The following is a 25,461-nucleotide window of genomic DNA, read 5'->3' as shown; positions in this document are numbered from 1 at the left end:
GGTGTGTAGATATGAAGGAGTTCAGACAGGTAGGAAGGAGCTTGATTATGAGGGGCCTTAAAGGTGAGAAGCAGAATCTTGAAATCAATGCGACATTTAACAGGAAGTCAATGAAGCTGCACAGGAGTGATATGATCTATGGAGAAGGTTCTGGTAATGATATGGGCGGCTTAATTCTGGATCAACTAGAGAGTATGAGTTCAAATATCAGCAGTCTTTCTCCAGAATGGCAGACTTCTGTTAACATGCATCTTCAGCAACTGAACAGTTAGTCATTTACCTTCAACACTGCTATTGGAGTCATTGATTTGTCCACCTCTCTGTTATTTATGACATTTGTATTCATCAACAACTACTACCACATCACTATGACTACTTAAATAATTGTCCATGTTCATCTCGTATGTCTTCATCAGTATCATCAGAGATTGTTTATTTAATCAGTTTTTGTATATCTAAGCCTTTTTTTTATTCTTCTCCATGTAGCAAAGCCCAAAAGCAACTCCAGTGGCAGCTCCAGAGCCCAGAGGATCAATTCAGGGCAACAAAGGAATAAGAAACAGGTTTGTTTATCAACTTCCTCCACTAGAGGGCACCATTCACCAAGCTATGGTATTTATTTCTGTAGCCTCTCGCTGCATGTGGATCTGTGATGGTCATGAAACTCCTTGTTCTTGCATTGTGTAAGTTAGTCTTGGCAAAGCTGAGGTCACAGAGAAAAACAGAAATAGGGGGGAATCCCCTGGTCGGCAACTGCAGTGTATAATATGCCTGAATATTTCTTTGCTACACTCAACCTAAATCCATCTCAAGTCAGATCTCTTGACTTCATTTTGACTTCAAGTCCATTAGATGTCCTGCTGCAGAATTTGCAAAAAGCTTTTCGTCACATTGCAACAGGCCACAAGGAGAGAATGTTATGGGACGGGACGTTATTTAATGGTGTGACAGCAAGATTGTTGCCAACAACAATTTGTCACTGACTAGGCTAGTAAAATGCTATTTAGCCTAATGTTTCATTTTCTTTTAGTTCCCACATATATTGATGTTCTCTATTTTAATATTTAATACTTCCTGACGCACTCTGGTTGAAACCACTGGGGTAATGTGTGGCGCCAAGATCGCCACAAGGGGTTCAGATCTCCCTATTTTCCTTCATGGTTTGTAACGTAAGGCACATAATAGCTGAGCCTCCTGTTCCAGCCAGCAGGGGAAAAAAAAGCTGTGGCTGCTGTATAAAGACAACCTAAGACATGACATTGCAATAAGTTTGTCATTGTTATCATCATAATGTTTGGTCCACGCTTTGTCATCACAGAATGCTGGTGTGGAAAATAAAGGCACAGCTGGTGCCCTGCTGGACAAGGGGGCAGAGAAGAGCCCCACCAAGGCCAGACAGCCCCGCAAGGTGGACCTGCGAGCGCGCTACTGGGCTTTCCTCTTCGACAACCTGCGTCGGGCTGTGGATGAGATTTACGTCACCTGTGAATCTGATCAGAGCGTCGTAGAATGCAAGGTTAGTTTGTTGTGAGGAGAAAACGCTTGAGCCTATCCCAGCTGACATTGGGCGAGAGGCGAGGTACACCCTGGACAGGTCACCAGACTATCACAGGGCTGACACATAGAGATGGACAACCAATCACACTAGCTTCACACTTACAAGGCCAATTTAGGGTCACCAATTAACCTGCATGTCTCTGGACTGTGGGAGGAAGCCGGTGTACCTGGAGAAAACTCACGCTGACACAGGGAGAACATGTTCAAACCAGGAACCCTCTTGCTGTAAGGTGACAATGCTAACCACTGGATCATCATGCCGCTGAGTGGCTGCTAGATTTGCTTTACTCACCCAAACAGTGGTAATCTATTGAGTGGCTGGTAGATTGTTGAATCAGGTGGACAAAAAAGTAAATTTGCTACCCTGATGTCAAAAAAGAGAAACTTTCTTGAAATTATGACTTCTAAAATAGTGACTTTGTGTCTCAAAATGATTCGTTTTTCTCAAAATAATGACTTAGTATTGCAAAATAATGAGAGACAATACTGAGTCATTTTAAGAAAGCTTGTCATTATTTTTTAGAATACTGAGTCATTAGTTTGAGGAAGTTTTTGATTATTTTGAGATACAAATTATTATTTCGAGAAAGGTTGGTGGAAATGGGCCTAGGTTCATGATCTAAACTGACCAAGCATGAATTCATTCTTTTGTGAGCCTGACGTGCGTTAGGATTTATGAACACTAGAGGGGGACATTGAGGTCATAAGAAAAATGTCTCCCTCACAACTCACATTCCTCTTGATTTCTGCTTTATGTCAGAGGGGCTCTGTGAAGGCTCTCTGCTGAAAGAATTATCACAGGACTCTCTCTTGGGCCGAGCTGACCGGACGGAATATTGATGACAGACTGTAAACAATATTGTGTATGCACAGTGTTTGTCATCAGGCATTTGCTGAAATGAGACTTGGCCATTTTGGCTCCTTTTTTGGCATGTTGTGCATAAAATTAACAATATTTTTGATTTACATTTATTCTCTGTTTTGTGGACGCATGTGTTTTGTTTTGGTTGCAGCCTTGTGACACAACACTGTGATGTTGCTTCAGCGTATTGGTATGACACTGCTGGTCCTGTGTTTTATCGATTCTTCTGCCATGCTGCATTATGCTGAGCACGGTTCTGGTGACGTTCTGCGGTCAGTACCGTAGCCCAGTTCCCTGTGGTGTGGTTGGCTCGCTGTCAGTGCCACAGCGCAGCTCCCAGTGGTGTGATCATCATGTTGTCAGTTGGTTCTGTGTCAGACATCTGGGCGGTAGCTCTTTTTTCCCCCCCTCCATACCACTGTATCTCTCTACACCCTAATGCTGTCTAATGGCCATGGAGCTGGGTGCCGCTTATAATCCCCCATCCCACCCAGTTTGGGCTTAATGGACACTGATAGATGATGGAGTCATCTGGAGGGGAAGCAGAGTGCTCTGATAGCCCCCAGCCACAAACCCCCAGTGTAGCTGTGGGCAGTCGGCATTGTGTGCTCTCACACAAATCGCTAACAATTTTCCCCCCAAGAGTGTGTGGACGTAAACACAAGCATTGTCAGGAAGTGATGCCTAATTCCCAAATAAGGCTCTGTTACTGTAATGCTTTGAATAATGCTGAATGAGAAGCTTAGCGCTGATATAATATGTTTTCCCACTCAGAGGGAAATTGTTCACACAGCAGAATGATTCATATATGCTTATTAATAATGCCCACACCTCTTTAACCCACAGCCCCAGGTGTAATTAGTTCCTATCAACTCTTCCTTTATTTCATCCCTGATTTATTAGACGTATCACCCAGGCCAGGCAGAACAGGTACTTGGTGTTCCAGTTCGCTTGGAAGCAGTTTGGGTTGTGGATTTCTTTTAATTTATATAATCTTTAAGTTGAAACAAAAAGGGCTTTTCTGGCCTTAAACGATTTAACTTTAGAAAAACAAAACTACCAAAACTGTGAATTATTTACCTGAGGTCAGTCAACAAAGGCGGTACCTGTTCATGCTTGTTTTCATGCACGGACCACAGGCTTTTACTGCCCATCCTACTTTATGGCAATGCCTCTGGAAGGTTAAACATTTTGTCATTCCTCATGAAATGTTATGTGAGGGTTGTATTTAGGTAAGCAGGCCTGTTAACATGCAGAAAGCCACTTTACAGCGCCTTCACTCATTGTTGGTTTATCTGTCAGAGGAGCAGCCAACCTCTCTCCATCTCGGCATTCATTACCAAATGAACACCACGGTCGTCGCGGTGGTCTTTGCCTGTTAACCAGCTCTAATCAGCGGACCTGCTGCTGGACACATCTTTCACTGGCCTGACTTGTCTATTAACTAAAAGCACTGCGAAGCTTTACTCTCAATTACCACTCCCTTCACGCTCCCCATCAATCAGCTGTGTTCGTTTCATTAGAGCTCTGGGGGAAAAAAGCTCCACACGGACGGCCCGCCACCTCTGGATAACCAACACTGTGGGTCAGTCCAAGTGCAGATAATAGGCAGTTGCAATGAGGAATGTGCTTCCTCTGTTCTTCCTTTAAACTTTTCAATCAAGTGTTTGTCTTTGCACATGAACGTGCCAGCTGCTGCTTGCCAGCAACAATCTTGATCCACCTAAGAGCCCGCTGTCAGTTTTTAAAAGTGACTTGAATGGCAGATTTGGGCTCTTAACAAGTATTTGAAATGTCACTTATAGATGGGGAAAAATGTTCTTGTTTTCCAACTGATCCCAGAAATACTAACAGAGTGGTATAATGCTTGCATTATGATATAATTAATCTAATAGATATAAAAACTGTCACTATATTGAGGTTAACTTTTGCTCTACGTCAGGCATCACCAAATGTCAGATTGCAGAGCGGGCCTGGACTGAATGACTTTTCTATCCAGACCTGTGACCAATTTCTGTTAAATGAATGAGAGTAAATACGAATCTTCATGGAACTTTGTATTTTTTCCGGCACTTGTGGCTATAGACTGCAGGCACAGCCAATACAGCTAATACGGCAATAACTTCACTCAATTGAGCCAGTCAAATTGATTGTTTCCTGTGCGTAGACGAGCTAGAGTGTAAGAGAGGTGCGGGAGAGATGACAGGATGGAGCATAAAGCACCTGACCCTGCTACTTTATGAGACTGTTTTCCCTGGTCTAACCAAGGTCGCACTACACACCTTGACCATGTTCGGATCAACTTAGAGCTGTGTTTCAACTTTCTCTGCCATGAACATTATAAATACCAAGTATCATCTCAGGCTCACCAATGAGCACCTACAAATGCCTACTAGCAGGGTAGTCACAGGCCCATTTCTCTCACCAGGGAAGGAGACAGGAAATACAATGTGAAAATAAAAAATAAAGTGAAAATGGGCCCCTCAAATAATCTGTCTTGTTCCTTTTACTTGAAATGTAGGCTGTACGTTCATTGTGCTAGGATAAATTTTATTTATGGCTAGAATAGCTACTTATTTTCCATACAAATGTGATACAAATTCAATAGGTCTGTTTTAAAAGTATCCTACCTTGAACATTGACAATATTGTTGAGATGACATGGAAATACATGTTGTTGTTTTTATTAGATAGACATAGGGGTCGACTATAGGACGTAGTGTAGATGAGGTTTGAGCCTTAGCTGGGAGAGAATTTCAATAGCTGGACCTATTTGAATTTTAATTAAATACTCCTGTAATTTCTTGAGTATTTATTTGAGTGCCTGAGTGTGAAATTTTCTTGGTACCTTCTACGCTTATGAAACAAAATGTACCACTTTTCTCATGAATATTCTCCAACAAATATTCTTTAGTGACACAAATGCATCACTTTCTCTTAATTGTTTGATTATTTTTAATCCTACCTTTTTATTGGTGTGTATTGTGTGCCGTTCTTTTTGTTTGTGTTTATAATCTGTGTGTAATCGTTCTCCTTCCTGTTGGACCTGCTGTCTTTAGGAGGTGTTGATGATGCTGGACAACTACGTCCGGGATTTCAAAGCTCTCATAGACTGGATCCAGCTTCAGGAGAAGTTGGAGAAAACAGATGCCCAGAACAGGTGATACTCAGTTTCTTTTTTCCCACTTCCTCTCTTTATCTCTCGCTCTCATTCACTCCCCCATTTTCAATTGCTCCCTGAGGTGAAACTAGAAGTGCCGGTGTCTGGTCCCTGGCTTTGAGTCACAAACAGAATGGATCAATAGCCTTGGCTTTAATTCAGAGAGATCCATGAGTTTATTGGCTTCTCTTTAACACAGTGACCACTGCCACTGTAAATTGACTAAGAAATGAAATTCCCAGTGCTGCCTCACAATGTGTTCATTTAATGCGTACTGTTAATCAATAACACAACCTGAAACTTTTACATGCTCCATTTATTGCGTAAATTGCTGCAAGTGAGTCGTGCCATTTAACAGATTTGCCAAAGTGTGAGCCAAGTCTGTGCGTGTTTGGCAACTAGGAATCGTAATTACTGTTAGTTAAATAATCTTTGCCACTTTCACTTTGTTCAGGCCCACGTCTTTAGCCTGGGAGGTGCGTAAGATGTCTCCGGGACGTCATGTGATTCCAAGCTCCTCAGCTGACAGGATGGTTCCTTCCCCAGGTGCACGTCGCAGCCTCAACTTTGGGTAAGCGCTATCGTTATCTCTAGTCGTGCTTCCTGTATGCTGCACCAAACCCCATTATGCTTTTGATTTTGTTTTAAAGATCAACACATTTTATTTGGTTAAGATTGTATCATGAGGCATCCTGTTATTAACGATCAATATTTTAAATGATGCACTATGCGTGTTTTTGAAAGGGTTAGAAAACGCAGACTACGTTATCTAACAACACAGCCATTGATTCCTGATGGTGAAGCATTTGTTTAATGCAATTTGTTGAGTCTCTCACTCTTTGGCCACAGAATCAGTGGAAGGTGTAGATGAAAGTGTCAGTTAAAGACTGCTGAAGCATCGGTTCAATATGTGCTCTGCTCTGTAATCGGATGCTGCAGGAAATGGATATTGATCATGACGGAGGCCTGTTGTCCAATACAGTCCCGTGCTATCTCAGAGTGGAGAGTGCTGGGGTGTTAGATAGGCACTGTCTTCAGACCCCTGAAGCGTCTTAGACTAGGAGCACAGTCGGAGCTGCTCAGAGAATAGATGCAAGGCTGTAATAAAATTAAAAATCCTGTCTGGTGACAGTAAAGGGTTCATTTTGCAGGTGCGCACTTGTTTGTTCTCACGTGTGATGTGTGTGTTTCTTATTCAGTGGTCCCCCATCTACACTGGCTGCAGCCCGCCTCTCCCACACAGGCCCCAGCTGGGCAGACCGAGTTAAGTGCACTCAGTCCGTCTCCAGCTCCAGTCAACCGATCACTGCCCCGGTAGAAAAACTGGGTGAGAATTCTCCTCTTGCAAGACTGTACTTTGAAAGAAGGTGGTTCCTTCAAACACTGAAAGCAAAGTAACGCATCTTCTCCTTCTTCACTGACGCAGCACCTCTCATGTTTTCCAGGTAAAAAGGATGCTGAGGGCTGGGAGACGGTCCAGCGAGGACGTACTGCCAAGCCTCGCTCTGCCACCATAGTTGCCAAGGTCAGTCCTGTCTTGGCTCATGTCACCCCGAAGCAGGACAGCGCCAAGCGTAACCCGTCACATCTGCCGCCAAAGGAGGAGCAACAGCTCCATCCCGAGTGTCCCACAGACAAGGACACGACCGAGAAGGACACTGAGGAAAAAGTCCCTGCAGAGCCTGTCCCCCTGGAGGAGGTTGAACGTCCAGAGAAAGGCAACATGATGGAGGTACTGAGGGTTCAGTACCTTGTGACGTCTTTCTCCCAGAGCAGTCCCTGGGTATCAATTATTCAAGAGGAGCAGAGTAACACTAGACCATTTTATCAGCCACATTTGTTTTTGTTTTGGGCTCCATGGTATTCATAGACAGACCGTCCAGACAGGCATATCAACTTTAAGGCGATTGATTGTACACTGACATTTCAGAGGCAGAAAACCCATTTCAGTCTCATGAAATAAATACTTTGTCGATGCCTCAAGACACACTTGGTAAGCGTGTGTTATAGCCATCGGTTGATTTTGAAATACAGATCAGTATTTCTAATATATCAGCTTATTTTGATCATAATTGGATGTTTAGGGCATGTCAGTACCAGCTTTCCTGCATGATTTGTGTTTTCAGCTACGTGTTCAGTATTGACTGGTTTGATTTTTTTGTTTTTGTTATTGCTCTTAAGAATTGCTTGAAATATGCATGTCTTTAATTAGGTTTGCGTGTGTTTGTGTGTGACTGTCGGTGCAGCCCCCAGCAGAGAGTGTACAAGACTCGGGGCAGTGTGTCGACGCACCCTGTGAAGACGCGCCTCCCCCCATACCAGCTCCTACCCCTTCCCAAGCCCCAGAGCCCCCCCCATCCCCGGCCACAGTCCCACCACCAGACATTACCTTATCAGTCCCAGTCCCCGCTCTGGTCATCTCCACATCCCCAGACCTTCCCCAGACGGATGGGCCCGATGCACTGTTGGCCTTGGGGGACAGTGGGGCTGAGGGTGGCGCGTCGCAGGGCATGGCCACATCTGCTCCAGGACAGGCTGAGACTCCCATGGCAGCGGTGAAACTGGAGAGTATGCTGGACCCCACAGAGCTTTCTACTGTGAGTGCTGAGAGATGGAGGAGCAGAGGGAGGGGAGGGAAGGGGGAGGGCAGGGATCCCTAAGGGTCCTCCACCGCCTAAACAAAGTCAATCTTAAGAAACCTCCAGACCAAATGTGTGGGCAAGACTGCATAGTTCTGAGTAGTGTTGTTGTAGCACCATTCACTGTGAAGAATAGCTGTGAGTAGATGACTTTTGCACTCAAGCAAGTGCTCCCAGGGTGTTGCCCAAAACTAATCTCTCAACTTGTTTTAGTTATTTTGGCCACTTCTTCCACCAAATTCTGTGTAAACGCCCCCAAAAACACTGCAGAACCTGGACTGAGTCTCAAGTTTGTATGGCAAACATCGTCCGCCTACACCAGGTGTTGTCACTATTATTAAGCATCATGGAGTGTGTAAATACAGAGCTCTGTATACTTAATGAAGGATGACTACACCTCTAAGTGGGATTCTGTCAGATTTTGACAGGTGGTGAATGAAAACATGTGGAAAAAATCTCAACTAAAATCTGCAGTGAAGGCTGTTTGGCCTTAAATTTTATACCAGTCTAGTCTCTGACCTTGTCCAGGCAATACTTGTGTGCTTAGGATTTAGATCCAGAACTTTTTAACTTTCCCATGCATACCTCATGTAAAAGACCTACTGTTGAGAAGGCTCTATAATTGATTTGGAATAGCTGCTGCTCTGGAGTAATCTGTGAGTCATTCCCTTAATATTGCCATGTCATGAAAAGTCCCAAAATACTTAAAAGGTTGGAGGTATCAGTTTCCTAGCGCAAAGCCATCAATCGCCTCCTTCCGCCATCTCTTCATCCTCACGGTAAATGTGCCCTGCATGACTCCTGAATGCTTCCTCACTTGTGATTTTTGTGATGATTGTGTGGTAGAAATTGTGATTGGGTTGATATGGTGTTCCCCTCAGTCTTTGGATCGTGCACCCAAGTATAAATCAGACCAACTGCACACAAGCTAAAATGTAGTAATACAGGGGTTCTGTTTTTGCTGGCTTCTCAGTGATTGTTTGAGTTCAAACATTTATGAACTGTGAACGGCTGTGTGTGTGAGGTGGTATCTGTGCCATGTGTTCAGCCCCAGTCAATGGCAGAGGTCCTGGCCAAGAAAGAGGAGCTCGCTGACCGACTGGAGAAGGCCAACGAGGAGGCAATTGCCAGCGCCATCGCCGAGGAGGAGCAGCTAACCAGAGAGATTCAGGCCGAGAACAACGACCTGGAGACTGACAACGAAAGTGACTTCTCTGTAAGATTTGCTCATTTAAACTAGAAACAATAGGCACTTTTTGTTTTGACAGCAAGTTAAAGATTGGATTCTTTTACTTCACTGTATGTTGACATATAAAAAACACATGTTTACCACAGGCGAGCATGGGCAATGGAGGTTGTGGAGTCAATATGGATTGGAGTGACATGCTGGCAGATTATGACGGTATGGAGGTCAACATCTAAATGAAAACTGAATTCCCATTTACACTGAAATCTGTTTATTTTACAATTCTTATCTTTTACTGTAGCTCGTGAGCCGTGGCGCCAGAGTACCTCATGGGGGGACATAGTAGAAGAAGAACCTGCTCGGCCTCCTGGACATGGGATCCACATGCACGAGAAGTTGTCCTCACCGTCACGAAAAAGGTGCAAAACATTTTCTTTACGCAGTGATTGGTTGAGCACACCTGTCATTTTTCAACTGCTTGATTTATTTATTTCTAACAACCACTGACAGGATCCACACAGTAAAATTAGCCCTACCTAAGTCCCGCCTCTTTTCACTCTGTGCTCCAGTAACAGTTGAGCAAGCTTGGAACATGGCAGAACTTTGGTCAACTTTCCTCTTTCCTGTTATACCTAGATTTGTTATGTGTTAGGCTCATCTATGTCAGAAAATAAAGTTTTGAAGATGTGGCCCTGTTCATCCCCAGATGGGGAAAAAGGGACACATACCCAGCAGTGCAGGAGAGATGTTGACTTCTGTACTTGTTTAGCGTCTCCTGAACATCACTACTCATTTGTAATCACCTTACCTTATTTTAACAAGGATTTAACCCAGCAGCCTGACAATCAAAGGCCCACTTACCAAATATGACCTCTGTTTCTTCGTAGGTCACCATCCAGAACATCTAAACAGGCCCAAGTGCCTATCAGAGTGTGTGTCTGTCTTTGTTGATAAGGAGGAACCAGAAAGAGATGAATGATTTGTTTCCATGTTTTTGACAGAACCATCGCAGAGTCAAAGAAGAAACATGAGGAGAAACAGCTGAAGGCGCAGCAGCTGAGGGACAAACTGCGGGAGGAAAAGACGCTCAAACTGCAGAAGCTCTTGGAGAGGGTGAGTAAGCCGTGCCGAGTTGACGGAAAGCACCCCGAAGAAACTCCACGCATGCTAAGCCCTGCCTGGCTCATAATGAGAGGTTTTGTCAGCACACTGCCTGATAGAATCACTAAATATTATAACCCCCTCCAGTCGCATCCAAGCCAGCTGGCCGCAGACAGTCATGAGAGAGACCCCTGGCCAAAATCAACAGCCTTTCATGAAGTTTGTTTTTGTTCTCCGGGCCATGGCAAGATGACTGAGTCCTAGAATAAATCAGGATTAACCACATAAAAACACAAAGTGGTGTATATTCGTATTAATCCCCACGTGAGAGGGTAGTAACTGATAGATTAAGAATCCACTGTCTGTGTTGTCCTGGAGAATGTACATTATTATAATTATTTCACCCGCTCCTGCTTCTCACTCTTCACTCTCTGCAGGAGAAGGAGGTGAGGAAATGGAAGGAGGAGTTGCTGGAGCAGCGTCGGAGGATGATGGAGGAAAGGCTGTTACACGCAGAGTTAAAGCGAGAGCTGCAGCTCCAGGCAATCGTGAAGAAGGCCCAGGAAGAAGAGGCCAAGGTAGAGGAGGGGAACCCAGAAACCACATGCGTGTGACAGCTGAGGAATTTTCTGGATTAAATGGGACATTTACCATCATACAGTTTTCATTAAGTGCTAAATTACATTCATACATACACAATAGGGGTGTGTCAGTTGGGTTGATTCCAGTCAAAATTTTACTCCTATTTTAGGTTACAGTATTTAGGCTATAGACGATACACTGATACCCCCAAACCTCTCTAGCCCTTTTACACTGCCTATTCTAAGGGGGAGCGCACACTTTTGCATCCACAATGCCCACATGCTTTCTAAAATCACATGCTGTTGTTTGGTTCTATATTAAAAAAAGTAAAGGCAGCGTAATGAAGGACCTTCGTTATGGTCCTATAGTGCGGTCTCTGTGTAAAAAGTGCATCTGAGTATATGCATTTAGGTTTATTTACATGTTATATTCCGTATTTGTGTTTCTGTCCTTGGTCATAAGTTTATGTGTCTGTGCAGGTGAATGAAATTGCATTCATCAACACTCTGGAAGCCCAAAACAAGAGGCACGACGCACTGGCCAAGTTAAATGAGTACGAGCAACGCCTTAACGAGCTGCAGGAAGAGAGGCAGAGGAGACAGGAGGAGAAGCAGGCCAGAGACGAGGCTGTGCAGGTGCTGCAAAAAAAAAATGCTTAATTCACATATTAATTCTTTTTCTTGTAATTTTCATGTTTATGTGCATACTAAACAATCTCTTATACTCCCTCTGTAGGAGCGTAAACGGGTCCTGGAAGCAGAGCGACAGGCACGGGTGGAGGAGCTGCTGATGCGGAGGAAAGAGCAGGAGGCTCGTATTGAACAGCAGAGGCAGGAAAAGGAGAAAGCTAGAGAAGATGCAGCACGAGAAAGGGCCAGGTAAGTAGTCCCAGATCCCTTCAGTATGGAAGAATATATACACACAGGTGGCTGGTGAATCACTTTGACAAATGTGAGGCTTGTATTTTACATGTACAGTTGTTTCACACTGCTTTTCTGTGTCCTATCTAAAGAGATCGAGAGGAGCGTCTGGCTGCTCTCAGTGCTGCTCAACAGGAGGCCATGGAGGAGCTGCAGAAAAAAATACAGATGAAAGTAAGTTTATACCATCCCCATCGGACACCTTGCAGTAATCCCAGTTTCCCGTATGACCCCTGGTTTCCGGTTTCTTCCACAGCACGATGAGAGCAGCCGTAGGCATATGGAGCAAATCGAGCAGAGAAAGGAGAAGGCTGCTGAGCTCAGCAGTGGTCGACACGCTAACACAGACTACGCCCCCAAACTGACACCGTATGAGCGCAAGAAACAGTGCTCCCTGTGCTGTGTTGTGGTATGTACACTTTGATCCCACCAGGGTCTAAGTTGATGTCCATAACTTATACTAGGGCAAAAGGTAGTCATTTTATGGTTGAAGTATTCCTTTAATTGTTCTCCAGTCTTCCATTTGATTTAATTATAACTTCATTTCATTAGCTCACCTGAACTAATATGTGTGTCAGTTTGGTACACATTACTGTGAGGACAAGAAAAAGCAGAACAGCTCTGGGCAGAACTCCCCTGTGTTATTTGGCAGGCTGTTTATACATAAAAACGCTGAGGAAGGTGATTCAGAGGATTTTTGGAAGAGGGCACATTTAAATGAGGATTTAACTGCATTGATTAAACCCGGACTCTTTAAAACAGAGATTTACGACTGGTCATGATTATGCTTTTTTCAAGTGTCAGGCAACAAATCCACAAGCAGACACATTTATCTCTGATGGACGGCAGGCTACCACGGCAACAAGGGTGGGACACCTTGACTCTTCAGACCAGCATCAGATAAAGAGGAGGGTTGGGGGGTGACAGAGGGAATCTTGTTAAAATGCTAGATGACCTTGGCCAGCATCTGACACCAGAGATCACGGATGGGTCAGCAGCAAGCACTTAATTTAATGACATTAAACACAAACCATTTTAAATGGGCTTTTGTCCAGAGATGGGAGAACAACACTGCTTGCCGTACACCTGCCTCTTGTTGTGTCTATTTCTCAGACCTTTTATTTAGACGTTTTCCACGACTTCCCTTTGGCAGTACTCGACTGAATTGCCTTGTAGAGCAAGCAAATTAAGCATATTTAAGTAGGCGTTTTGAGGTCTTTCTTTTTAATATTGAACTTTTCCTTGTTTAGTATTAAGGTCCCATAAGGGAATTATTGTGTTGAGTGGTTTCCCCAGCTGCAGTCTTGCTGTAGGCTCAATTAATATCATAAGCACAAGATAAAACAATAAAAAACAACCATAAAGGCATCGAGTCTGTGCAATCATTTTAACATAACATCACAATTCCTTTTCTTAGTCTTGCTTTAAAGGTTCAGTGTGTAAGTTTTAGGGGGATTTGGTGGCATTTAGCGCTATAGATTGCAGATTGTAACCATCTGAAACTTCTCCCAGGAGGTTCAGGAAGTTACCTACCGGGAGCCAAATAATCTGCAGAGGTCTCTTCCTCTCCAAAACAAACAGACCAGGTGATTGAAACCGGTAAAAAAAAATATCAAAATTCAAGCAAAATTTACCAGTTTTTACATTAAAAAATCAGTGTTTTTCCTGACACTACTCGTCACGGAGGGGCTGCTAATTAAGATGGCCGACGCACAAACCCAAATGGCCCTATCTAGAGCCAAAATTAATTAGTCTGTTTTGGGCTACTGTAGAAACGTGGCGGTGCAACATGTCAAGCCCCATAGACAAGGACCTGCTCCCTATGTAAATATAAATGGCACATTCAGGTAACAATAACACAACAGTTCTTATTTTAAGGTGATTGTACGCTACAGATAGCATACTTATTGTATTGAATTCCAATTCTGCCAATATATCCCCCTAAATCCTACACACTGAACCTTTAAACTGAAGTTCGGGAGAGACAGGTCATGTCCCATTGAGAAGCTCACATGGTATATCATTTCACCAGAGTCCCATGGGGCTCCGTTGACCCTTTCCTGCCTCTCTCTCCATTGTGTCCGCAGCAGTGACCTCTGACCACCGTGTTTGTGTTTGCAGATCACCTCAGAGGTGCACCTGTTCAGCCACACCAAGGGCAAGAGGCACCAACAGGCCGTGCGAGACAGTAGCAGCATCCAGGGACGGGAGCTGTCCGATGAGGAAGTGGTGCGTATCACCCACACCCTGCCAGGAGCAAACATCCAATCATCCTGTCAAAGAATACAGCCCTAGTGCTGCATGTGTCATGTATAAGAAGACAAAGAGACACCTCAGCTGTCTTTTATGACGTGGTCATTATTATTGTTTGTATATCCCCTTGTATACTGCCATGGCTCCGCTGCTGGCTTTGTGAGATTACAAATGGGCCTTGAAGTGTACACAGTTAGGGTTCAGTGCCTCAGTGGAGGGGTGACATCACCCCCTTGTCTCCAGGCTGTTTTTGTCATGGAGCGCTTTTCCATGGGAAGGCAGCTCGTTAATGCAAGGTAACCTCTCAGGCTGCAATATGAGATTGGCTTTTCAGCAGCGCTTATTGTGAGGCTGACAACTGTTGGTGCTATACGCGGCACCTTTGGCCCCAGCAGCTCCTTCATTCAAAGCTTTTTTCAGCGTGGAATAATTGATACCCCCTCCTTTCTTTCCTCTAAATCATTTCCTTTCCAAATGCAGGACATTTTTTTTCTGTTTGACAGTATGATAAACAAGGCAATGGAGAGAAGCACTTCACCAATATAGCACTATAAACAGTCCATATATGAACGCGACTTCATATACATTTGCAACATGTCTCCTTCCTTATGATTTAGTTTTACCGATAGCCATATTGTTGAGGCTTTACTATTTACTCACCTTTCTTATTGTCTCCTCGTCAATATTATCAAAGTTTAAAGAGACAGTTCGGATTTTTTGAGGTGGGGTTGTTGTGGATTACTTACAGTACATGTTGGTCAACACTTCCGAGGTTAAAGAAACTGACTGCCACAGAAGTTTAGCCATAAACTGCTGTGAAATCCGAGATCACTCACTACTCACTGTGTAGTCCACTATTTAGTAACTTCACCATTTTGTATTGCTGTGTAGAGCAGAGGTTGCAATCGCCCTGCTCCCCCTTCTCTTGTACATCTGCCAGTGTAACTTTAATACAGTGTTTCATATGAGCAACACAACACAACACAAAGTACTTTGTAACGATATTTATTAATTTGGGGAAAATATGCCCAGTATAAAATCATGTGTTTATCACATTCGACATGTCAGTATTTGCTTTTAAAGATGCATCACCAGCTGCCATTGATATGGCGTGTTTTAATTGTGTGACAGCAATGATGTCATTAACAGTGCAGAGAAAATGACTCGAGTAGTGCCCGAAAGTGTTTTCTCATGTTCCAGATGAGCTCACTATATATTCTTCTTCATAGAACTCCTTATATAGTGAGAAGGGAGTAGTGAATGAGTGAATGATTTCAGACTCAACTTATATTTAGAGCATTTTCACTTCCCTTTGCCATCAGACAACCCTGTTCAAAGGGGAGCTGAAGCTGTTATCCGTGCTCACTTAAAAACCACCAGACTCCTTTGACAGAAACTGTAATTTTATCTTCAGAGTTAGTTTGTTTTATTGTGTGACTCTGAATCAGAAATAACCCTTTAAAACATCAAAGTCACACAGTAACACAAAGTAGCTCATCGAGGCAGCGACAGACCAGCAACTCCTGTGTTCAGTGATGTAAAATTACTGTTTTTGTCAATGGAGTCTGGCTTTGAAGAGAGCACAGATAATGTCTTTGGTTTCCCATCAAAATATTCTAAATATAGCGTACACTTAAATTAGGTAGACCTTTTTTTTAGGTGGCTAAATTATGTTTTGCTGCTACCCCCGCCCACAGCAGTACGCTGCTTAGTTACTGTGGTGGTACTACTGCTTGTTTCTCCAAACTGGAAGCGCCCACCATCATCTATGTAGGTAATACATTGAATATGGATAAGTTCCTCATAAGCCCTTACTGAACTCTCATCCTTGTCCTATTCTGCATCTGGCTGAATCTAAATGTGAACAGTTTGAGTGCGTTATTATTGGATTGGGCTATTTGTCATTGCAGTATCTAGTAGGTAATATTTAAATGTCCAGAGCTACTTTTTCTTACCCTATGTGAAAGTACATCAGGCTGTCCGCCTGGAGACTTTGTTTAGGTAGACTTATGTGGCCCCTTGTTATTTATATCAAACCTCATTTTGGTGTCCACTATTTCATTCATACCACTGCCAACTATTTTCCAGACTGCGGCCCCATAACTCTTCCTGCAATGAAAGATTTTTAATTAAAATGAAGATGGTTGGTTCAACTGAGCAGAGGTCACTCCATAGTTTTTCGGTGGCAGCGGGCGGCGAATGCTCCATGCTTTCATATTTGGTCATTTCCTCTCATTCTGACTTGAGAATTAAATTGAAAATACAAAGATTATCAACAGGATCGATGTATGGGGAGAGAGTTTGAGAACTGCAATCATTCTTTTCACTCACCATCCTTCCTGGTATAATATGATTCAGGTAATATCCAAGGCCCATGGCTTATGACATAAGGACTTTATTGATCACCTTTAGACACAACAGCTCAAAAAACTGGCAGCTTTTCTCAGGAAAGACTGTTCTTCTGTTCTTCTCTGCAAGCATGGCCAGTAGAGGGATCACCAGGCTCCCAGAGGCACTGAACAATCCTAAAGGTCTTGTAGTCAAAGCTGCGCTGATAGCCACAAATTGAGAACCTTGATGAAATATCCAGACTGCCAGCTGAAGTGAGCCTCTCCCTCCCCACACTGTTTTTGTGATCTGACATTCATCTGGTTATAGCAGTGAAGCTGCTGTTGAAAGAGTGAACCAGTGAATAGTCGACAGTTATTTCATGTCTTTGTGTGGCTTGTCTCCTCCTCAAATGTCACAGATAATATGCAGTTTAATACAAAAATGTCATGTAAACCACTGTGGTGACGGTAACCCAATCCAGCGTAGTATCATATCTTACCTACTAGCCAACATGAAATACAGCTGTTTGTTTCACACCAAATGGAAAGCCTACCTCTCAGGCCTTTGTACGTGACAAAAGAGGCAGTGGATGAACATATCCCATGTAATCTGTATTTGTGTTGGCCACCTTTTAGATCTGTATAGGTTTTTTTGTGTCAGGGATGGGGGGTAGTTGTGCAGAGCGGTATCACATTACTCCCACCAGAGGCAATCTGTGATATTGTGCAGTAGCGATGCCCTTAGGCCAGCGTCTTTGCTGCTTTGTTACAATGGTTCAGTGGTAGACACCTGTCTGTCATCGAGTCTGATTGTCTCATGCACTCCAAGTCTACACAACTTCCATTCAGATTCTCCTCCTAGCAACAGGAAATGGGATGTAATCATTATATATTTATTTGCTCTCATAGTCTGTATGTCAGCATTATACTATATTTGACAGCTTAATATTTCAGGTACCCTTTTATGTTACCGTTGTGATTTTGCAAAGATGTCTTGGATGTGTTACTGAAACAATTCCATTAAGCGAGTGGCTCGTCCACTGGATAGCCTCTCAGACAGATTACTGAACAGCTGCCTCCTCAGAGAGGGACAGCTACGGTCATGAGGCATGACTGACCTGTAGTATCACGGAGTAGAGGGCAGAGGTGTGTGCATACAAATACAGACACACAGATCCTTCCAAGGAAACATAAGTCTCAGTCACAATGCCCTTTTCATCTCCAAAGTTATCATCATCCCTTTTTTTCTCTTTTACTCATTACCTTTAAGATCAAACAGAAGATTAAAATAATTCCTTAGTTAGTAACCAAGTTATTCGTAAATTAACTACTTGATCAACATTAAAGCTCCTGAATTTTTTTTTTTTTTCGGATCATACATATTTCTCTATAAACTAATACTTTTCTCCATAATATTGAATTTTGATCACTAAGTGCACATCAATGAAACCCCAGCTTAAGTAGATTTTTTTATATATATATTATTAATTAATAACTTGCAGGCTGTGTGGTTGATTTATACATCAATATGTTATTTTCCAAATTTTTATTTTTTATTTTGCCATGAGTACTTTCACACAGAATGGAAATATTACACGGCCAAAAAGCAAATATTTTTATTATTTTTTTTTTTTTTTTTTTTTTTAGAACAAGGTAGTTTTTTCTGACTTTTCACACCACAAATGACGGCCGTCATCACTTTACAACGTCCTGACAATGACAGACCTTTTGCAACTGTCTGCCACTGCCATATGAATAGTTTTGATGCGGACAAGTATCTTGCATTTTTGCATCATCGATTGCGGTGTGAAAGCCTTAACGCCCCTTTTTTTTTTTTTTTTTTTTTTTTTTTTTTTTGCGTCATTTGGAATATGATGCTAGTATTTATCATCAGATTCAATTGGTGCAGGGGAATATTTGACATCACCTTTTCCCAACGGAGTCCCGCCCACTTCCAACCATTTAAAAAAGCACAGAAATAACAAAAGCACACAGAATACCCATCATGTAAAATAACCAAAACTGTTCCACTCATAGTAAGAAGACTATTTAGAAAACAGGGCCTTTAGGTCAAAATGGTAAAGAAACCTTTTAGATTTTATTGATAGTTTTATGGCACTAATTCACTTTCGCCCACCTACACTAAGGACACCTGTTTTTCCAACCACCTTAAGTAAAAACTCCTTTTCAGGCAGCAGGTGCACTGACAATATTTGTGACCAACGGGTACGGCATGCCACACACAGGTTAGCTTCACTGCTGAATGGAAACCGTTTATCTGCGAGGCCATCCTATCCTCTGGGGTGCTGGATGACAGCATAATTGGGTAATTGGTTTCTTGCACATGCATCATGTTGTTCAAATTGGGTTACATTCCCCTGTCTCCTGGTGGAAATATCAGAATCATCTGACAGGGCCAGACAGGAGGCAACACCTCCAGCCTTTTAGCATGTCCATGGGCGAGCGGCTTCAAAAGACTGTAGAATATTGGAGGTAATTACAGGATACAATGGTGTCATTGAGAGGTGTAGATCTACGTGTTACACAATACATCCAGCGCTACATCTGAAGTGTGTGAACTCTACTGCACACAGGAAACTCTGAACAGAGATGAGATGGAAGAAAGATGGCTGAATCCTAAGCTACTTGTGTCATCAACTTCAGAAAAAACAATGTGTTTAATTATCTTTTTCTGGATACAATGGTGTCATTGAGAGGAAGTACAATATTTCCATAATGTAGTGGAGTAGAAAATGGAAATACGAGCACCTCCATAACTGATCTAAAGTACAGAGTAAAAGTATTTGTTTCTTTCCACTGTTGATTTATAGGCTTGTTTTGGCACCAAAAAAACAGACACAATAGTTGTTTTAGAAGCCTGTTACAGTAAATGTACACAAATTTGCCAGCATTGTCTTTGATGTATCGATTTTGTCCACTCTAGGAGCATCTTTCCTTGAAGAAATACATCGTGGATATAGTGACGGACAGCTCAGTGTCTTCTGAGAGCATAAAGGATGGAGAGGAGAGGCAGAAGGCGCGGAAGAAGGCAAAGAAGCTCCGCGCCAGGATGAACTCCAGGTAATACATCCATTTACTCTCACTCTTTCTGTCTATCAGCCCGGCTCCCTCTCTGCATCCTCTCTGAGGCACAGAGGACGAAACTGTGCCAGGACTTTTGTATGACTGACAAGGAGATGGAAAGCAGATGTTATGTGCATCCTGGCTGTCCACAAGGTAACACACTGATGAGCTTAATTTATGACCACTTTCTGTGATTGGGGAGCAAAACTGCAAATCGATCTGTAGGCCCCCCCCCCCCCCCCCCGGCTTTCACCTGTAAAGAGCTTTCCTCCAAATTGCTGCCATGGCTTTGCCAAATCTGAGGCCTTCCTCGGTGTACAGGATGTATGTTAAAGTATGTATTAGCCATGCCTATTTTTCTTCCTCTGGGCTATTGATTTTTAAATGAAGTATCAAAGAAAATCAATAGTAATCAACAAATAGGAGGCAGAGCTGCTGTGTGTCAGAACCTGGACCTGAGCTCAATCAATTTAACTGGCTGTCACAACAGGGAGGGAGAGGAGTGGGAAAAGACACCATGTCAACAGTACTTACTGTAAGATGTAATTGATGCAGATTATTGGAAGTATTCCACTACAAACAGGATGATATTAATATCTGAGACGTATGCTGTGTAGTCTCTAACAGACTTGTGCCTCTAACTGGACTCGAAGTGAGATAGTGAACAATAGAATGTTGGACTTTTTCCCAGTGAAGATGTACAAACCTGCTCTGTGTGTCAGCAAACAGGCATGCCACCTATTAGAAAAAAAGCTTAACCTGGCTTTTTGTGAAGTTTAGCGCACTTGCGACATCTTCAACGTAATTTCGCTGGTCAGAATCGTCACTGTTGTCCTGACGTCCTAGACATTTCCACCTTTCCTCCAGTTAGCAGTCAACATGGATGAAGAGCAACTCATTTACAAGTTGTACAAATCACAAAAAAATTATTGTTCTAGCTGAAGAAATTATTAAAATAATTAAAATTTCATTAGTTATGAAAAAAGAGGAAGAAATCACAATGGCGCCAAAAACAAAATCTCATCACATCCCCTCCTCACAAATTTGTTCGCACTCCATCTGCCAGAGTTTGCACGCTTGCTGTATATAGGGAAGAAGTGTTAGTCAGTGGCCAAGGACTCACTAACATAATACATGTACAGCAGCCTATACATAATCAAGTCACATTTTTGTAGTAAAGAAATCAAGCTTAACAAAAAAAAAAAAAAAAAGAGCCCAATACAAATGTCCAGCTGTGTATCACATTACATACGTGTTTCACGTTAATACCGCTTTTTCCTTTTTTTAAGCTTGAGAATTTTGCAGGGGCGGTACTCCTCATGAAGCATCAATCACAGTCTACTTGAAAAATAGATTACTGGCCCTAAAAGTGAATTTGAAAACTCGTTTGTGTTAGTCAGGGTCCATATCAAAACAACACTCTTCCCTTTTTCCATCTTTAACACACACCACAGCAAGAACACAAAGCTCTTATATACACAGGAAAAAATAACAACCTCATGATGCAGCTGTGGTTTAAGAAGCAGAGTGGGTTGTCCATGAATCACAGGCTTGGTGGTTCGATCCCTGGCTCCTTCTGTCCACATGGCTAAATGACCCTGGCATTGGATCCCAAATTGCCTCCACTGGCCAGGCCAGTGTCTTCTGTTTGTGTTTGTGTGTGTGTGGGTGTGTGAATGAGAGGGAGAGTAAAGCAGCTTTGTCCCACTCAGGTTGAAAAGTGCAATCTCAGTGCAGTCTACTTACCATTTACAATATAATGGAGGGTGTGTTGATAATGTGGTCTTAAATGTTGGACATAAGTGATCCAGTGAATGCAGGTATCAACTGCTACATCATTCTTAATTCTTAAATTAGAAGAAATGCTTTCCATCGCATGGAGTATATAGTGTGCTCTGAATCAATGTGTTCATCAGCACAAGGAATATTATTTTGTTATTCTGCCAACTCTCCAAAAATGTTGCCCCCAATGTTACGGCAGTAGCAGGGTTTCCACCGGCCTTGAAATCTTTGAAAGTTCGTGAATTTGAGGGGAAAAAAGTCAAGGCCTTTGGCCCTTTGAAAATAGACATAAGTAGACATGGGTCATTGAAAGTGCTTGAATTTATGTACTTTGTGCAACATTAAAAGTTCTTATGTCATCTGTCATCACTGTAACAGTACAAATGAAGAAGTGTTCACACATTCAAGCCTCTCTCCCTTTTTAATTGTCTTTTTTCCTCACCTTCTGCAAAGCTTGAATTTAAGGAAACTGGGCTTGTAAAGTCCTTGAAAAGTCCTTAAATTTAATGTTTAAGAAGGTGTGGGAACCTTGTTATAGATACTGGCCTCCAATTCAGTTTGTCTGAACAATAATAAGTTGATGTGTGTATCTGAAAAATCTATAAAAGCATTTAGATCATGGGATTTATAATTTATGATTTATAAACGTAGGGTTACATTACAGTAAAAATTCCTCAAGATCTTGTTTGGGATGATGACAACACTAACTGAACTGAGCAACGAGTCACCTTAATTTTCTGTTTTTGGATTATGATTAAGAATAGAGATGTGAGTTTTTGGTTTGTTTGTTTTTTTCTGTCATGACCCATAGCTGATTTCTATTCACCAGAAATATTTTTTACCCTGTTAATTAGGACTGTATGATATGAGGAAAAAATGTAATATGCATTAACATTGTTAAATATCGCAGTAACAACATTATTTGTGATAAATGAACAGATATTAAAGTGCACTCAGTTCTTGACTGGCATTACCTGTGCTTGTGCCACGTTGTCTCTCCTGTATTCAAAATATTGCTGGACGGCTGACATCTTTCATCTTTTTTTTTTTTAAGGCACCAGTTCCTCTCTGGCATTCACACTTTTGTCTGCACTCATCTTGTCACAATTTCCTCCTTCAACCTTGCACAATAGTGTGGCAGCAATCGTCTAATAAACCTCACTTGCATGCAGATTCTGACCAATCACACAATGCCCAACAGCAAGGGCTCTGATTGGCCAGAGAGTTAACAGCATGAGATATATCAGACAAAAAAGTGCCTACAGATAGAATGTAATTTAAAATGTTGTTATGATGACTAAAAAACTATATATTGTGCAGTCCTGCTGTTAATTTCATTGTTTTGTTTTATCCATTGTACAGAACAGTTAGAAAAACTGGTAAAAAAAAAAAGAGCGGAGTTGGCAGACAACCCTCTTGTGTGAATCTCTTGCCAGTTTAAGTCTGGTTACAGTGGAGTACATTTCTGCCTTTTGTTATCCCAGAGGCCAATGTCCTAGTGTGAGTGTAGGCAGACTTACTGGTCCTAATGAGCCTCCAGCCTCATCTTGATTTACTTGTGGATTAGACCCAGAGTGAGATTTCTAAAAAGAGAATTCATTATTATTATGCTTTTCAGGAGAAAGTATGTATTCAAAAGGGGGATAAGAGGCAGCTACAGGCTGAAACACTCGTCCCATTCTGCTACAGTGCTTTATTCTCAGTGCTGCTGTTTTTGGCTTTGTGAGGCTCAGCGGTACTGAGAAAGTGACAACATGATCTGTCTCTGTTCACCGTCACTCCTGCACCAGCCCTGCTGAGACTAGCACTCAAAGGCAGCAGGCTTTCAGAGGTCATAAATAACACAGAGCCCCAGTAAACATAAAGGTGAGCCGCTTCACCGCCGGGTGGAAATGAACCGTTTTATTGGAACGCCGTATGGTGTCCGTAAAACGTGAGTGGTTCTCACTAGGCCAACACTGCAGCCTCACTCTGTCATAAAGCAGTGAACGCACATTTTAGACCACGAGGTTGTTTTTTCTTTTTGCAGTTTGGCTAACCTCTAATAATAAGTGTTTTGGGAAGGGGGAAAAAATGCCATTAAAATTTAATGCAAGTAGTCCGTCAGTTAGCGTCAGGATGGGATCTGAACTTGGAAACCCAAGTCTCCACTTACGCCCCAGCGGTACGAGCCGCTTGTCTGTAGCTGGTTGCTTGTGGTTCGCTCAGCAGGGAACAGAGTGGCCAGTGTGTTGTTGTGGTGTGTGTGTGTGTGTGTGTGTGTGTGTGTGTGTGTGTGTGTGTGTGTGTGTGTGTGTGTGTGTGTGTGTGTGTGTGTGTGTGTGTGTGTGTGGACTTCAGATGGTGGTGTGTATATACAAAGACACTCCTGTATGCTGTATGGTATACAGTATGAGGTGGTAAGCATGGCCCTAACTCATATTACCGTCTGCCGCCCTGGATTAAGGGGAAAGGTCCTGCTCGTAAATGAACTTACATCATTAACAATGCACATACAAACTAAAGGGGTTCTGAGTACATTGAGTTATGTTAGTATTAGTATAATTTTAGGTTTCTGTCAGTTCTTCTGCTCTTTATTGCCATTAAAATGATGCCTGGCTTCCTTTTTTCAGTCTGTGTTATGTACATTGTCGTCATGATTGTAATGGGTGTTTGCGGCATTGGAGAGAAATGTGTACCTATCAAAGAAAGGGGGGAGTTGAGATCTGTTGTGCTAGTATAAACTGCCTATTGTCTTGTAGAGCTGGACCAGTTAGTCAATTAATCAGTTTTATGCCTCTTGAATGTAAGAATTTGATGCTTTTCTTTGTCGTAATGAGAAAAAAACGAAAAGCTTTGGGTTTTTGGACTGCTGGTTGGATAAATTATACCATTTGAAGGTGTCACTTTGGGCTCGGGGCATTTTTCACTATTTTCTGACATTTTATTGACGAAACAATTTATAAATTAACCAAGAAAATAATTTGCAGATTACTTGATAAGGAGAATAGTCATTGGTTGGAGCCCTATAGTCTTCCACTATAGAGTTGTGCGTTCTCTCTTATTGCTGATCATTGATATTTATCACTGGAGGCTCGTTTAACATGGTCTGCCTCTGACAATAATGAATTGTGCTGCAGTTGCTCCGTGTTTAACCTGGGTACGTATAAACCTGTCTGAGATTAATATTGTAATATCATGAATGACAAATAGGGCGGATATAGTTCAGGCCCTACTGAAAGCAAATCTGTGCTACCCATTTATCGTCCTCACAACACAGGAAAAATTATTATTTAGAATGAATGTGTCTTGTTGTCCTCGCTCACAACTTGGTCTGTTGACACTGATATCTAATGCAGTGAGTGTGTGTTTTTCTCTTTTTCTTTTTGATAGTCATTAGAGCTTTGATCTGACTTTACATGAACCTACATAGTTTGTGTCTAAGCCCGAACCATGACGGCAGTTTTGGGCCCAAACCAGATTTAAAAAATGAATTTCCACTGTAAATTTATTTATTTTTATACTTAAACATTTATTGCAAGCTTAAGTCAACTTTAATATTTTATAGTGTGGTAACAGACATTTGTAACATGATCTCCATCACACACCTTCTCCTGAAGAATCTTTGGCTCAGCCCAGAAGTGGTCATATACCATATATAGTACACAGTTTATACGGTCTGTATTTAGAAAAGAAAATAAGGAAATTAGAGCGTTACTGCGCGGATTCCAACCTGGGGGAATTTTGAGAAATTACAGCCAACCCCTGCTGGTCAGGCCAAATCAGGTCCGGGCAGACAATCAAAGTAAGTTGTGTGTTTATATTTTACCTTTTAATATTAATTTAGAATATCTAGAAGAGAATAGCATTTGATAAGACAAGGCTGCATTTTTTATTCTAGTTTTTACAAGAGTTTCTAACAGCTTCATCTATACAGGGAGTAATAAAAAATTAAAACCATGGAACAATAAATTAGAAATAACCCTAATATCTTTCTGAATGCTGGAACATACGTCCCGCATGGGCA

General features: G+C 42.2%; 1 protein-coding gene across 4 annotated transcripts in view; it reads left to right on the top strand.

The window, feature by feature from the left end:
• The window catches only part of scaper (S-phase cyclin A-associated protein in the ER), a 72,012-nt gene that overhangs the window by 6,447 nt on the left and 40,104 nt on the right, over positions 1–25,461 (top strand). For 2 of the 4 annotated variants that reach the window (XM_033635504.2, XM_033635505.2), the window contains exons 3-20: positions 487–563; positions 1,319–1,516; positions 5,478–5,578; positions 6,033–6,149; positions 6,778–6,905; positions 7,024–7,310; positions 7,825–8,175; positions 9,266–9,433; positions 9,553–9,619; positions 9,705–9,822; positions 10,405–10,516; positions 10,942–11,082; positions 11,566–11,721; positions 11,822–11,964; positions 12,099–12,180; positions 12,263–12,415; positions 14,128–14,235; positions 19,534–19,670. In XM_033635504.2, the coding sequence (XP_033491395.1) occupies positions 487–563; positions 1,319–1,516; positions 5,478–5,578; positions 6,033–6,149; positions 6,778–6,905; positions 7,024–7,310; positions 7,825–8,175; positions 9,266–9,433; positions 9,553–9,619; positions 9,705–9,822; positions 10,405–10,516; positions 10,942–11,082; positions 11,566–11,721; positions 11,822–11,964; positions 12,099–12,180; positions 12,263–12,415; positions 14,128–14,235; positions 19,534–19,670 (2,644 nt within the window). The remainder of the gene's footprint in view (positions 1–486; positions 564–1,318; positions 1,517–5,477; positions 5,579–6,032; positions 6,150–6,777; positions 6,906–7,023; positions 7,311–7,824; positions 8,176–9,265; positions 9,434–9,552; positions 9,620–9,704; positions 9,823–10,404; positions 10,517–10,941; positions 11,083–11,565; positions 11,722–11,821; positions 11,965–12,098; positions 12,181–12,262; positions 12,416–14,127; positions 14,236–19,533; positions 19,671–25,461) is intronic. The other 2 variants (XM_033635506.2, XM_078168342.1) reach the window with 1 other exon arrangement.

The sequence above is a fragment of the Epinephelus lanceolatus genome, chromosome 5 (genome assembly GCF_041903045.1).
Source record: "Epinephelus lanceolatus isolate andai-2023 chromosome 5, ASM4190304v1, whole genome shotgun sequence".
NCBI classification, from domain to species: Eukaryota; Metazoa; Chordata; class Actinopteri; order Perciformes; family Serranidae; genus Epinephelus; species Epinephelus lanceolatus.
The sequence above is the reverse complement of the archived record's forward strand: the minus strand, read 5'-3'. Positions and strand labels throughout refer to the sequence as shown.